Source organism: Bombyx mori, chromosome 1 (genome assembly GCF_030269925.1).
Source record: "Bombyx mori chromosome 1, ASM3026992v2".
Classification (NCBI taxonomy): domain Eukaryota; kingdom Metazoa; phylum Arthropoda; class Insecta; order Lepidoptera; family Bombycidae; genus Bombyx; species Bombyx mori.
Window position 1 is genome coordinate 1,255,318 of NC_085107.1, and position 16,129 is coordinate 1,271,446.

General features: G+C 39.0%; 2 protein-coding genes across 2 annotated transcripts; one reads left to right on the forward strand and one right to left on the reverse strand.

Annotated features, from left to right (window-relative positions):
• Positions 1 to 169: 169 nt before the first annotated feature.
• On the reverse strand, positions 170 to 2,350 carry LOC119628895 (serine/arginine repetitive matrix protein 1-like). Its single transcript, XM_062671108.1, has 3 exons — positions 1,489 to 2,350; positions 416 to 1,146; positions 170 to 280 (listed from the first exon to the last, which is right to left on the reverse strand). The coding sequence occupies exons 1-3, from the start codon at positions 2,348 to 2,350 to the stop codon at positions 170 to 172; spliced, it is 1,704 nt and encodes a 567-aa protein (XP_062527092.1).
• A 364-nt stretch (positions 2,351 to 2,714) lies between these two features.
• LOC134199822 (uncharacterized) lies at positions 2,715 to 10,262 on the forward strand. The gene is made up of 2 exons (XM_062671394.1): positions 2,715 to 3,128; positions 8,389 to 10,262. Exons 1-2 carry the CDS (start codon positions 3,118 to 3,120, stop codon positions 10,133 to 10,135), a joined length of 1,758 nt encoding a protein of 585 aa, XP_062527378.1. The 5' UTR covers positions 2,715 to 3,117; the 3' UTR covers positions 10,136 to 10,262.
• The last annotated feature ends 5,867 nt before the right edge of the window (positions 10,263 to 16,129 follow it).

The window sequence follows — 16,129 nt, forward strand, 5'->3', positions numbered from 1 at the left end:
GTCACGTCGGTACATGAAATAGTTGGGAATCCTGAACACATCCTGAGGTTTTAACAAGGTCTCCCCCAGCAGCAGAACCTCAGGGTTGTACTCCTGGGCGAGAACCAAGAGATCGTTTTTTCGGGATCTTATCCCATCGGGGTTCCAATAGATGATGCGAAGCTCCTGGCTAGCCATTGAGCCTCGCTATCAACTGGTAGAACCCCGACAGGATAGCCCCGATAGGGCTAGCGCCGGAGGCGATCTCGCGGATGACTCCGGAGATCACCTCGGCCAAGTTCTCCCAGAGTGCCAGCAGCCATGCAGCAAAGCCGGCAGGCTGAGAGGCCTGTCGACCGCTGCGGCGCTCGCGCTGAGGGCGGGGGGGAAGGGGGGGCTGGCTGTTCAGATTAGAATTGTCTTCGGCCAGATGGGCCGATGGCAATGGCGGATTGGAGTTCGATGTTTGGGCAGTAGGGGAGGCCTCGTTGACCTCCATTGTCTCAACGACCATTTGGGATTGTTCGAGAGGTGCAGCATCAGTCGCTCTGATGGCTTCCTCTCTCTCTCGTGCTTCTTTTTTTTTATCTTTTTTCTTTTGTTTTTTCTTTTTGTTCCTATTACTATTTTTTCCGGGTGCAGGACCGCCGGTCGGGCGAGGTGTAGGTGTGACACCAGCGGAAGTGCGACCACGAGGAACGGGAATGGGTTTATTTGTCCGCCGCGGCCGGTTGGCCTGCGCCATCAACGTGGTCGCTGACGGCTCAGCCTCCACTACCACGGCGGACGGAATGGAGTTTCGAGGGGGAGGGGCCGGGGGAAGGGAAGATTTCCCTTTCCCCTTCCCCTTCCCCCTTACTATGGGAAGTACAGCCGGAGGAGCTGCACCCCCGGCTCGAGGCACCGGTGGCGCAGGAGGAGGGACGGTGACTCCCATCATCCTGGCCCGTTTGCGGAAGACCGCACACCGTCTGTCGACGGCGACGTGGTCCTTCCCACAATTGGCGCAGGAGAATGGGCCGTCCCTCGGCCTCGGGCAGTCCGCTACAATGTGCTCTCCGGCACACCTTACGCAGCGGACCGCGCGATGGCAGTTGTAGGATGCGTGTCCGAAGGCCTGGCAGCGATGACACTGCGCGGGCCCTCGGGTTGGACGCCATCCCTCAACTGTCACCCCCGGCAAGTACAACAGTTCGTTGACTGCGTACAAGCGGGCGAGGTCGTCCCTTGAGAGGTGGTCCAGGGCTACGTGAAACACGCAGCCCGGTCGCCCTCTCTGGGACCTGATGCACCTGGCATATCGAGCCGGGAATCCCAGCTCCTTCAGGGCATTGACTATTTCTGCCTCGTCGGTGTCGGCAGGGATGCCCCGGACCGCCACCTTAGAAGGCATCTCCTCCGCCAGGGCATAACAGTACCATTTAATGGTACCATCCCTGGCAGAGGCCTCCGACAGGTAGGCCTGGACCGCCCTGTACTCCTCGACCGACGTCGGCAGAAATCTAAAACCGGCGCCGAAGGGTCGCGCCGAGGGAGCTCGACCTAAGCGCTCCCTAATGGCCGCCAAATGGCGAGGCCAATTTGGGAGGGCCTCCACCATAATTGGTGGGTGTCGACGTAATACCTCCTGGGCACGACCCTTCGACCTCGGGGGAGGGGCTTTTGGGGATTGGGAAGTCCTCTGGGTGGTAGGAATACCTGGCCTAGCTGCCATGGCAGCGTAGGAGGTAGAAGGCTTGGGGTTTGTCGGTAAGGGAATATGTTGGGGTCTGGTGGACTCGAGGTCCATATACCTGGTGGAATCCAGGTTGCCCGCCGTGCCGCTTAGGGCGGGGGCACCTCGGGTTGAGTCCACCGGGATTGGGGATAACGTTGGGGAGGGAGAACGTGGAGGGGATCGTAGTTGCCTAAGGGCTGTCCCTGTCCTGGCGGGGGCCCTAGGCTTCGGAATTGGTTTATTGGCTGGGATTGGGCTCCCAGAGGGGGACGAAGATCTAGACGTGGAAGGAGTCACGGATTCAGTTGAGGAATGATCGGTGGATGTGGTCGCACTTTCCTCTCCCTCCGATCTGGAGGAAGGACCCAGTCGCGGACGCTTATCCTTGTCGCTTGACGAGCCTCGGTCAGACTCAGACCTGGCCTTCTTCCGCGGCCGAGAGGGCCCGGAGGGATCGGTCAACGAGGGAAGATTACCTTCCCTCGGTCCGATCCTCGGGGACCCCTGGGCCGCGACCGAAGGCCCGGGCTGGCTGTCCAACCCGAGTCCCGTCAAGCTTGTACGGGTTGCGGGTGTTGGCTTGTGAATCGCCTGACGTCCCTTATTGGACGGGCCGGGTGTGCTGATTAACGGGGGTGAGTTCCCCGACGACATGATTTCCCTGGTCCTACGATGGTTGAGTCATTGGTACTCCCGAGCGTTGCCAGTTGGTATGTTACTTTGTTAGACTGGGCTCCAGTTAACCGGCAATAAGGGATACTGCTATTATATAATTATAACTATAAAATAACAGAAAAGAGACTAACTAGACTAACTGCTCGAAATTAAATTAAAATCTACCGATAACTAATAAGTGCTAATTAGTAATGAATGTACTAAACTAAATAATATAACTACACTTGCATCTGTACTCGGTCAGTGTTAGACAAGCGGTGAGTCCCGGTTCCGGTACAAACTAGTCTTTAATGAATCAAAAGAATTCAAATAAACAAATTAATAATAATATATTAACAACCTAGTTAAGTCGGGCACCTCTGCTGACGCATGTCTGCAAAGGCAGATCTTCGGCGAACTCAACTGCTGAATTGTGGAATTCGCAGACGACGGCATCCGCTGGACCGGTGGTCCGATGCCCTTCCCGTTAGATTAAGATTAGTAATAAGTTAGTCTTAAGTCAGATTTGGTACGGAATAAACGTTCATAAAATATAATTTCTATTTTTTAAAACGTACTCCGCGTGGCCCGCAACTTGACTGGCGCAGCCGGTAGGATTTCCGCGATCGCGAACTCAATCTTGAAGTAATCGCGACGTACGTTTTTACGCGTTTAACGGAAATTCGAACAAAATAAATTCGTCAAGACACCACGACCACAACAGCTCCGGAAGTCACCACCATCTGCTTGAGATTCACCCCGAGGATATGGACAGTCTGTGAGTAGACCCTAATCGCTATTTTCATTCCATTCCATTCCTCAGTATAATAGTTATACGTTTTTCTAGAAGACAGAGCGCTATTTCCAAAATTTGAAAAGTGTTTTTAGTTTTCTTTTAGCTAGAAATTAAGTGTAAAATTAATAAAAGTACATATAATACATAAAATTAAAAGAATATTGAAATTTACTTTAAGTTATAAGAATTACAAAATTTTATACGACATACTTATTAAAATTATTTCAATTTTATTTAAACAAATTAATTAATAAAATAAATTAACATGTACAACATATCTCAGATACCACGTGAAATCGCTAACGTCATCCCCAAATTCGATGGTGACGAAAAGTTATTAAATTTATTTATTAGAAAATGTGAATATGTAATTCGATTGTGTCGTGTAGATGATAGTAGAGAACAGGACTTATATATTTCATGTTGTGACATCCCGATTGTGTGGGAAAGCCGCAGCTCTTATTAGTGAAAGACAAGATTTAGATACATGGGACTCATTAAAAACAGCCCTAGAACAACATTTCGGAGATCCACGTTCGGAAGAATGTATTGCAATAGAATTAGAAACTTTAAAAATTAATAACGGAGAATCGTATCTAGATTTCTGTAATAGAATACAGCATATTAAAAGTACTTTGATTGCAAAAGTAAATTTAATACAGGATGATAACCTTCGTAAAAGTAAAGTTATAATATATGACAACATGTCTATGAATGTGTTCTTATATAATCTACCGGAGGACCTTCTTCGTATAGTTAGATTAAAAGGATGTGATTCGTTAGAAAAAGCACTAAGTATAGTATTAGAAGAAGTTAATTTTATGTTCCAATATAGTTCACGCAATAAAATGTTAAAACAACAAAATACCCAGTGTACGGCTCCTAGACCTCAACCGTTCAACAATTTTCAGTTTTCAGATAAAAATGTAATAAAACCTCATTTCATTAGTAACACACAGCCTCAGTATAAATTCGGTATTCCACAAAATGTCGCAACCATGTCAAATCAACCTCAACAGCAAAATAAATTTAAATTTGGAATTCCCGCTAGCAAACAAATAAAATTACCACAAACGCAACATTTCGGATATCGACCTCAAAATCAAACTCATTTTGGATATCGACCACCTTTGAACCAAAATCAATTTGGTTACAAACCAAACTTAAATCAACCTCAATTCGGTTACCGACCCCAGTTAAATCAGAATAACCCCCAATTCGGTTATAAACCCCAACAATTCGGATATCGTCCCCCACAGGTGTTACAACCTAGGAACGGACCGACTGATGTTAGTATGCGTACCGCTAAGCCACTAGGAATACGCATGAACGAATTATACAACTTAAACGATGACGATAATAATTATAACAATTCTGAAATTCAGAACCCTTCATACGATGATTATAGTAATACAGAAGTAATGGAAGAGTTTGAAACATTAGAAACTGACCAAACCGAAGAATACGACCCCGTAGTAGAAAATTTTCACATAATTACCAACAACCAACCCCCGAGATAATAAACTTAAATTGTAACGCATTAAAATTACCATATATTAACATCCCCGAAATCAATGGTAAATTTATGATAGATACCGGAAGTTCACGCTCATTTATTAGCCCTAAGCTGGTTACTAAATATTTCGAAAATTTTAAGTACTATGAACCCTTTGAAGTAATTAGCACACACGCAACTAGTAAGCACGACGAAGTAATATATATACCATTATTTCCAACCTTTAATAGTGACGAGATGCATAAATTTTATATATATGACGTAGACGGACGTTACGACGGACTAATCGGAAGTGATCTACTAAAACAGCTAGATACAAAAATTGATATGAAAAATTTACTACTACATACAAATACTACTAAAATACCTATAATATATAATCCCGGTTGTTCAATTAAAATAGCCCCGCGTTGTGAACAAAGAGTTAGGTTACCTACAAACCTACGGAACGGACAAGCAATAATGAATTATAAAATATTTTGTGATGGAGTTAGAATGCCTAGTGCAATAGTAAGATGCGAAAACGGTTTCGCGACGACGGTCATACAAAACATTAAAGACCGCGAAGTAACTTTAAATTTCCTTACACCAGTAACCGTAACTGAATACAATAGTGACACATGTGAAATTAACAATATAACTGACATTGACATGACAAACATAGACGTAGATAGTATATTAACCGAAAATTTAAATAATAAATTACGATTAGACCACATGAATGAAGAGGAGAAAACATACATTCGTAAACTCTGCTCAGAATATAAAGATATATTTTATTCTGAAAAACTACCCTTGACTTTTACCAACGATGTTAAACACCACATTCGCACTCGTAACGAAGACCCTATTTTTATACGACCATATAGACAGCCCCAAGTGATTAACGACGAAATAAATAGACAGGTTGAGAAAATGTTAGAAAATAATATAGTAACTCACTCTCACTCACCCTGGAGTGCACCCGTGCACCTAGTACCAAAAAAAATGGACGCTAGTAATGAAAAGAAATATAGACTTGTAATAGATTACCGTAAACTTAATGAAATTACCATCGATGACAAATACCCATTACCAAATATTACAGACTTATTTGACAAATTAGGACGCAGCTGTTACTTCTCTACCCTAGATTTAGCTAGTGGTTACCATCAAATTGAAGTCGCTGAAAAGGACAGACAAAAAACCGCATTTAGCACAAATGCAGGACATTATGAGTTTACTCGTATGCCCTTCGGACTTAAGACAGCTCCGGCTACTTTTCAAAGAACCATCGATAATGTGCTGCGAGGACTACAAGGAATACACTGCCTAGTATATTTAGATGATATTATCGTCTATTCGTCTAGCCTTCAAGAACATTTAGACAAATTAAGGACCATTTTTGACAGACTTCGAAAAACCAACCTTAAGGTACAATTAGACAAGTCAGAATTTTTGAGGAAAGAAGTTCTATACTTAGGACATACAATCACGAGCAATGGCCTTAAGCCTAATAATGATAAGATTAAAGCAGTTTTAAACTACCCCCTACCCCGTACTACTACCGAAATAAAAAGTTTCTTAGGACTAATTGGTTATTATCGACGTTTCATAAAAGACTTTGCAAAGATTACACAACCTATGACCGCCAGATTAAAAAAGAAACGTTCAATGCCAATAGACGACGAAAAATATATAGCCGCCTTCCAAAAATGTAAAGAGTTATTAGTAAATGCCCCTATCTTACAATATCCAGACCCTGAAAAACCATATATATTAACAACAGACGCTTCAGAATTCGCTCTCGGTGCAATATTATCACAAGGAACAGTAGGAAATGACAAACCTGTGGCGTATGCCAGCCGAACTTTAAATGATGCTGAAACACGGTATAGTGTAACTGAAAAAGAATTGCTTGCAATCGTTTGGGCAGTCAAACATTTTCGACCCTATCTTTATGGTAGAAAATTTACAATTGTGACTGATCATAAGCCCCTCACTTGGCTTAATACCCTTAAAGAGACAAACAGTAGACTGACCCGTTGGAGACTTAGACTATCAGAATACGACTTTAACATTATTCATAAAAGTGGAAAACTGAATAATAACGCAGACGCCTTATCGCGTATTAAAATAAATGCTTTAGACAAAGATAATAGCTCATTGAAAGTAAACGTTGACAAAGATAGAAATAGAAATAAACATGTAAAAGAAATTATTAAAGAAATAGAAAATTTGCGTAGAGAACCCGAGGAAAATTTAGAAACTATGTCTATTTCCGACACAGACTCTGAGAGAACTTTAACAGCCCATTGTCGCTCACCTTACTCAATACCATACTCTAGTTCCACCCTGACCGCATCCGAAGGTTCACCTAGTAACACAGAAACTGCTCATTCCGCACAAGATACAGAATCGAAAGGTATTCCTATCTTACAAGAAGCCATAGACACAAAACCAAATCAAATTTTAGTCTATACATGGCTTATCGACAAACTCTCAGTTAAAAATTTGTCTAGAGAAAAACAAAGAATTTTAGAAGTCCACCTACCAGTTAATCGACCTGACCTCGTTAAACAGTTTCTTAAGGAATACATAAAGAACAATACTAAATACTTCATTTATTTCGAAGATGACCAACATAGGAGACAATTTACAGAAGCAGTAATCTTTTTATTCAAAAAGGAAATGGTACAATTTTTCGAATGCACTAAAAGAGTAGTTTTTATTGAAAATGAATTAGAACAAAAAGAAATCGTTGAAAAATATCATACCGGTAAAACATGTCACCGAGGTATAAGAGAAACACTTACACACATTAAACGCACATACTTTTGGCATAAAATGGAACAAACCGTTTCAAGTGTCATAAACTCTTGCGAAGTATGTAAACGTATGAAATATGACAGGAAACCCCTCAGACCTACACTACAATTAACACAGACACAGACTAAACCTTTAGAAGAACTTTTTATCGACCTATTTACTATCGAGGGACATTACTATCTTACTATTATTGACGCCTTCAGCAAACTGGGACAAGCACTAGAAATTACAAACCGATCTACTCCGGAAGTAGTACGAGCCCTAATAAAATACTTTTCATTTTATGGGATACCCCAAAAAATTAGCTCGGATCCCGGTACGGAATTTAATAATGCACTTCTAAAAGAACTCTTATCATTTTACAAAATAGATTTACACATCAGTACATCTAACAACCCGAACTCCATGGGACTCATAGAAAGGTTCCATTCCACAATACTAGAAATATATAGATTGGCTAAATACGAACAAAAATACACGGATGCAGCATCCATAATGACCTATGCTATTATGGCCTATAATCAGTCAATTCACTCCAGTACTGGCTACACCCCATTCGAGATATTCCTAGGTCACACAGACTCTAGAAATACTTTTGATGTCGACTTTAATAAGCAATATATACAACAATTAATAAAAGAACACGCAAAAAGAACGAAATTTTTATACAAACATATTTCGGAACAAACAATAAAAATGAAGGAAAAACGAAACGAAAAAAGAGCAGGAGAAACAGAATTTAATATTAAACCAGGAGACACCATATTTTCCAAAAACACAAATAAAAGAATTAGCAAAGATAAGCCGCGTTACCAAAAAGCTATAGTTACAGATGACATAGTCAGAAACACAGTTCCCGTTCAAATAAAAGAACGCAGTACAAAAGTTCCACTAAAAAACATTAAACGCCCTTCACAGGCACCTCCGCGTCCTCCTGATGACGATCATGACGACGCAAGTCCACGCCCTTCAACTTCAGGTATTAAATAACAATCCCGGAGTTTTACCCGTCAGGGAAGGCACTGCTGTTTTGAGCAAAGACAAGTGGATAATAGCAAGAGTATTGGACTTTAAACCTATTAGAGAAGACTTAGATATTAATATTCAATGTTTCAGGGAACTAAATAGTTTAGTTAGTGTTAAGTTTATTAAGAACTTTACTTATAATTTTATAGATGTAAGAGAACAAGTAGACTATATGCAAAATCTAACAGTAAGCAAATTCGAACAAATCACTCCTACCTTTAAAATTAAACGCGGACTGATTAACCCAATTGGATCATTAATTAAAATCATTACAGGAAATCTGGATCACGATGATGCCATAAAATACGATAAATTAATTAGTGAAATAAAATCAGATCAAGACGCTAATGATAAAAAATTAACGTTAATCTCTGAAATGGTGCAAATTGTATCTAATTCAACCATTACCTTAAATAGAAACCTCATTAGAATGAATAAAGAAATTGCAACATTGTGGCAAAATTATACTGAAAATTTACGTATTGAACACTTTGAAGTTCAAATCATATCCGCATACAATAAAATATACCATAACCTTCAGACGATTCATGTTAAGCTAAGTGAAATAGAAACTAGTTTTGCACTTAGTAGATTAGGAATATTACATCAATCCATTATTGATTCAAACAAATTATTAAGTTTACTTGAAAATATTCATAAGAAAGATAAATTAGTTTATACCCCTAGTTTAGAAAATTTAGTTAAGATAGAGCAAACGATAACACTTAAGGCTTATTTTAAGAAGAGCCTAATTACCTACCTTTTGGAAATACCTTTGATCGAGAAGGAAAACTATATCTATTATAAGCTAATACCATTGCCCGTATCTCAAAATCCCACAGTAATTATCCTTCCAAAATATCCCTACCTCTTAGCGAAAGGGTTGAAGATCAGACTGCTTGCCCAGCCATGCCAGGAAATCGACGAGGCCAGCTTCATCTGCATCAACGATGAGATGCTGCAATTCATACAAGACCCCTGCATAACTGATCTAATGATGTACGTAGAAAACGTGAAATCATGCATTCAAATTCCAGTAATTATAGAAGACATCAAAATTCAGATTCTACAACAAAACCAATGGATTTTATACGCTAGAGATGAGACATTACTTACCAAAACCTGTCCTGAAGAAATATCCCGACAGAAAATCCAAGGCACCTATATACTTACCCTTGATGACCCCTGTGAAATTAAGATCCGAAATATAACTCTGAAAATACGCCAAACCAATGTGGAAAATATAGAATACACAAAATCACCGATGCTCAATTTACCCCTACTCGATTCAACGAGTAAAATAAAAACTGCAGAACCAGTGCACCTGGAAGACGTCGATCTTACAGACCTGAAGATGCTCTCATTCGCCCTGAAGAAAAGTGTTAGTGGTTGTGAAAACAGTGAAAAGGCAATTATCCATGTGAAAAGTGTTAGCGTTTGGACTCTTTGCATTTATGTAATTTTAATAACTTTCATGTTATGTGCCTTAGTATATAAGTACCGTCTGAAATTCTGTAAAATTTCAGTACGTAGTTCTCCTGAAACAGAGAACTCCGTTCTTAAGGAGGGAGGAGTTAAGTCGGGCACCTCTGCTGACGCATGTCTGCAAAGGCAGATCTTCGGCGAACTCAACTGCTGAATTGTGGAATTCGCAGACGACGGCATCCGCTGGACCGGTGGTCCGATGCCCTTCCCGTTAGATTAAGATTAGTAATAAGTTAGTCTTAAGTCAGATTTGGTACGGAATAAACGTTCATAAAATATAATTTCTATTTTTTAAAACGTACTCCGCGTGGCCCGCAACTTGACTACCTATTATACAAATGTACTTAACAAACAATAAACTTACCGGATTGTTGAGTAACTCTCTTTTACCAGCGAATTTCACTAGTAAAAGGGTCACTGAACACCCAACTATTGAAAACCTATACTAAAATAAAGTAAAAATAACAATAAAGAAACTGAAATAAAACAACAAAATAACAAGATAATAAATTAAATTAAATTCAATCAAATGAAGGAATAATTAGACGGGAACCCCACTAAATACTAACACTAACTTAATAAAACAAATCAGGATAACTCTAAATAAACAATGGATGGATAGAGCATAGACCACTTATGAATGCCGGCCGGTGCACCAGAATCAATGTATTAAAAATTTTAAACTAAACTATGTTAAACAAAATGTGATATTAAAAGTAGGTAGATGCAAAAGAAAAGACAAACGTAATTTTAATATTCTATGGCAGCGCCACTTGTTTTTGTTAAAAGCGGGTAGATTAAATTAATTGGTAAACTAATGAAATAACAAAATAAAATTACTGCTATTATATTAAATGGTACTAAGAAATTAATTTATAAAAATAAGGGATTAAATAATCTTACTGTCGAGACTTAATTAACTAACGGTAGGGGGTTCAAACGCCAACAACCTTCTACGTAGACCAGTTTATCGGGTTTTACGACCGCCCCGCCTAGCCACGAAGGGTAGGAGAGGACTGGGAATGACACAGGGAGGCCAGACTCGGTGGCGCTAACGTTCGCCGGTTTTATATTCAAATAAAACGGTAACGCAGCTTACACAGGCTGGTCGACACCTACCCGTATTAAACTAATCGTTTAAGGAAAGAAGTGTCGATCCACTTACCTGTTCCCGGGTCCTTCGTCTCACTGTTCGGGGCGTTTCCACTCCGAAACAGCAACTCCAGATGAAACACTCTCACACTTGGGCACACACAATTGCACAGCACAAACAATAGGGGCCTCGTAGCACTGGTGTCCCGGGCATCGACTGTTGTTGTTGGCATTCCGGAGGTTTCCGTCAACGAACGGTAGATGGCGTGCGAGTAGTTTCATGAAATCGATATTTTCACACAATTAGCGACAGTCGCAACGAAATGTGAGCGGGCTTCCATAGTTTACAAATAATTTGAAATATTTCTTCGAGATAGCCAGATAAACGAAACTTTTTTGAGGTTAATGGCTACAATTCTGTTTTACATATTGTCTTGTTTATTATTTAAATTAAAAATATTATGATTTCCGTATATTTAATTATATAAATATGTTAATTGTTATGTTGCATTGTTAATTTATGTATGAGTAGGTAGATAAGTTTTTTATCGTGTTTCAAGTTAAATGAAGTTATTTTTATTTTTATATTATATTATAATTTTTACATTGTTGTCTCTAGCTGATGGCTGACAAAGTTACAAAGCTATAAAGGTCGATCGGATATATCAAAAAGGAGCTGTGAAACCCTGATAACAAAAAAATAATTAGATTAAATTTTAATGAGTATAGATGTTTTCTTTTGTGGATAAACTTGTGTATGCATTAGATATGCATCGCGATTGCATCGGCGTTAAACTTGTAACCCAAAAAGAATGAATGACAAAAAGAATCATTTCATTTTCTCCGTATAGAAAGTTGCTGTCGTCACGTTCTGATCTATAAACTACCAATTTATTTTAAATCCGTTTGTACGTTAAATCGCGAATCAACGCACTCACCATCATACATATTTATTACTAGCGACCCGCCCTCGCTTCGCTTCGGAAACTGTAATATATTATTGATAGCTGAGTCCCGCGATGTTACCCGCGGTTATTGTCGTACCGCGGGTGACGCCGCGGGTCGAAGTTAGTCTAAAAAAGTAGCCTAAGTTACTCCTTATGTCATCAGCTACCTATTAGTGTGTCTCGTCAAAATTGGTCAAGCCGTTCCAGAAAGAGTTTAACCGGAACAAACAGACAGACAGACAACAATTGTAAAAAAGGTTATTTTGGTATTGTACCGTATATACATTCGGTTAATTCAATATTACAAACAGACACTCCAATTTTATTTATATGTATTGATAACAGATAAATAAAATACATACATATACCCGGCCGTCATGTCTTTAACTATGATAAAACTGCACCTACCATTATTTACTTTGCACAACTTTGGTTGGCTAGTAGAGACCGCCTTAGGCATAAAGTCTGCCAATGTAAATTTTACATGCAGTGTAATAAATAAATAAGTATTTTTTTTATTGCTTATATGGGTTTCACAGCACGCCTGGTGTTAAGTGGTTACTGGAGCCCATAGACATCTACAATCTTAGACATCTACATCTTATCCTTTAGGCCACGACGCGTTAGTCTATGTTCTTATAAACTATACGCGAAATGTTATTCAAATTCGTTTATTAATTCTTTTTGTGATCGAGTAACAAACAAACAGACATACAAACTTTCATTTTTTATAATAATACATATAATTGGTATAGATGTACTAACTGTCTTTATTACGTTTGTATTATAAAGAGTGTCCTATGGAGCTTTTTGTCGGCGACCATTGTATTCAGAGATCATTTCTGCCATGCATCATCCAGTACCTACTGGAATCAATAGCCCTCTTCGATGCTACCTATGGCATTTCTGTGGCATTTCTTTCTTAACTCAAATATTACGTAAATGCTACCAACCTTTACAACTATCTAAAGTTTAAAAGAAACAGTCTTTCATAATCGAAACAGGATTTTGTTTTATTTAAATTTATCAACAAAAACGTCACGTAATATAAGGTGCTTATAGGTAGATACACGTACATATTTACACGAATTAACATAATTATGTGTGTTGTTTATAACACAGACAACAAAACCGGCTAGACGTGGCTGGCGAATTCTTTACTATTTATTACAAAAAAAAGTAACGTTGAAAGCCTTTTTTTTAAATAATAAAGGATTGCAAAAATAATCGAGGAAAATAGTTAATAATAAACAAGTAATCGGGAATAAATCACACACGATCATTTAGCCCCAGACTAGGATTACTTGTAGGAACCAGAGCTCTCAGTTGGTCGCGATTCCGATCCGATAGTAGATTCATTCGCGAAGCAATTGCTCTTGACTTGTTAGGTCTCCTTCGGAGGCGCTCGGGCAGTTCTTAGCAAATCCCACCCCTCCTGGCTGAGCCTTTGCTCGCCCACCTGTCCTGGTGAAACTGGAAAGGCCTCCGGGCCACCAGTAGTCTTTCAATCATAAAAAAAATATGTTATATACATACTTATATACCTTTAATCAAATGCATATCAAGTGGTGAAAGGCTATTTTTGGTTCAAGCGGCATTTCGCTTAATATGCGACTTTTATCTTTGTAACTTAGGTTCATCTTATTTGGTCTAAGCATCATCAAACAGTTTTACGTTTTTAATTAAACTTCAATTAAGCTTACTCCATTGAAATAGCCAAAAAAGTTTTTTGTTATGATATTTTTTCCAATTTTTTAATTTCTCGTGTAAAGTTGCTCAAATGTCGCTTAATACTCTTTCACTCCTTAATATATAGATACTATATAAACAAATAAAGAAACTTGTATATCATAGGAATGATTATCCGATGTGGGAATCGAACCCGCGATCCTAGGCTCAGCCGTACAGGATACTGACTACTGTGCCACCGAGTCGGTCAGAAATTGGTCAATATCTTTCTAAATTTAACATATTAATTTTACTAACGACTGTATTTATCCATCAATCTCGTTTAAACATGCGTGTTATGTTTTAGAATTGACGAAAACTACATATACTTATTATAGATAAAAGAAAAACTATGGTTGGGTAGCAAGCTTACGATCCAGACGATCTTAAATTACATTTGGAAATACTATGGATGTAGCAGAGATGTTTACCTCTAAGGACATGTCGTAGCGGTCAGAAAGCACCGAGTAGGCAGGTTCATTCAGAGCCGTCCGGTATATTACAAAAGCGATACCTATATATTTATAATGATATGGAATATTTCAGAATGAATAAACAAAAAAAGACTTAATTGCGTTTTCTGTTATACTCGTAAGAAAACAACATTTAAGCCCTTAATCTCTTTTAAAATTAACATTAAAAATTCAACAGTATTAATAAACTATACAAAACTGAACTCTCTTTTTACTGAATGACAGACTTCATACCACGACACCGAAGAAAAACCCTTTTTAAAAACTAAAGAGCTTTAAATAATAAAGGTTTTTCTGTACATATAAATATATATATAAAGAAGAAAGAATTTACTAACAATCTTAATTAATATTTAAGTACATACTATTAATGTAATTTTTCTAAACATTTGACATCGACAAAGATTGTTTTGCTTTCACATAGGCCTATATATATTAAACATTGTCTTAGTGAAACAAACAAAAAACTCCTACAAGTTTCTCGTATGCTCACTGTCGCGTTTAACTATAGCTATTGTTCGCGAGTGCAAATTGTATGAAATTACCGAGTTCCACCCGACGGGCAACCTTCAGAGGTTTCCGACACACTTCGAACCGACAATCGACATCAGAGATTGGAACTGATTAGAAACACCTTTATAGTTTAATCTCGCGCTCTTTCATCCTGCTTCAAACGAATATAAGAAGACATACACGTGACCGTCCATCTGTGGACCTGGCATTGTCAGCGACAACGGGCGGCGACATCCAATCATCATATGATCGGCCGCTAGCCATAGACTGCTGGCAGTAAGAATAAATAAAAGAAAAGCTGATCATTGAATTTGAAATTTAATGATCAATCAGAGGTTGCATGAATTTTTAAGCCGTTTTTGTGAAAATTAGAAAATAAGAGGTCCTTTTTAAAAACTAGTTCATTTAAATTTTGTACAAGATGAATCAGCAGAGCATACATAGGATACCTTTATTACGCTGGACCACTGTGCTTAATACACAAACATTTCCAGAGATATTTTTTGCAATACACTTCTTCCCACAACATTTTTAGGCACTGTCCTTCTTTTAAACAGTTTTAAAGGATGCTCTCAGCCTTAGATAGGACATAGGACTTGGCTGTGCTCGTCTGTGGTTCGTCTGCCTTGTAGGCTAAAGAACCGTTTAAAAATAACCAACGAACCCTAATAAAAACCATTGAATACCTTTTCAATATCTAGTTTTAGTCAGTAAATGCTTAATTTAGAAGCCATAGCGAGCAAAAAGTAAAATACATAAAGAAACTTACACCGTAACCGCGATAACTCGTACATTACATCAGATTACGTTATGATATGAGCCATGAGCGACGGTGACCACTCATCATTAGGGAGGTTCGTATATCAACAAAGGCGAAAACAAAAAAGTGTGTGTGTGTGCAAATCACACATGGTAGAAGTGAAATATATAAATAAGATATAGATATACTGACTATCCTACTACACAGGAGCATACATATGGACAATGTTTAGTAGACGATAGTGGGAATGCTACGAAGAGTCGCACAAAGAGGAGACCGAGAACGTCTAATGTGTTCTATCTCATTCTGTCGCCAGCTGAATCCTATACATGTGTTTGTATCTCTATGGACCTATTTTTTCGTTTCATCGACTTTGAAATCACAAAGATACCAAAGAAGTTTCACTTAAAAAATAAAAGCGGCCCGAGTGGATACGCAGAGCAGACCTCTACCATAGTGTATTTACGAAAACAATACCGTGCGTAAGACGTAATTACGGCGGGTTTGTGGTTCACCGCACCGGCGCGGATATAACGCAACGGTTATGTAACATTCCTGCACTGACCCGCGTGCTTTCGTCGCTGATAACTAGGTAGATATCTGCCCACTAGAGGTGACTAGTTGACGCACTAGTG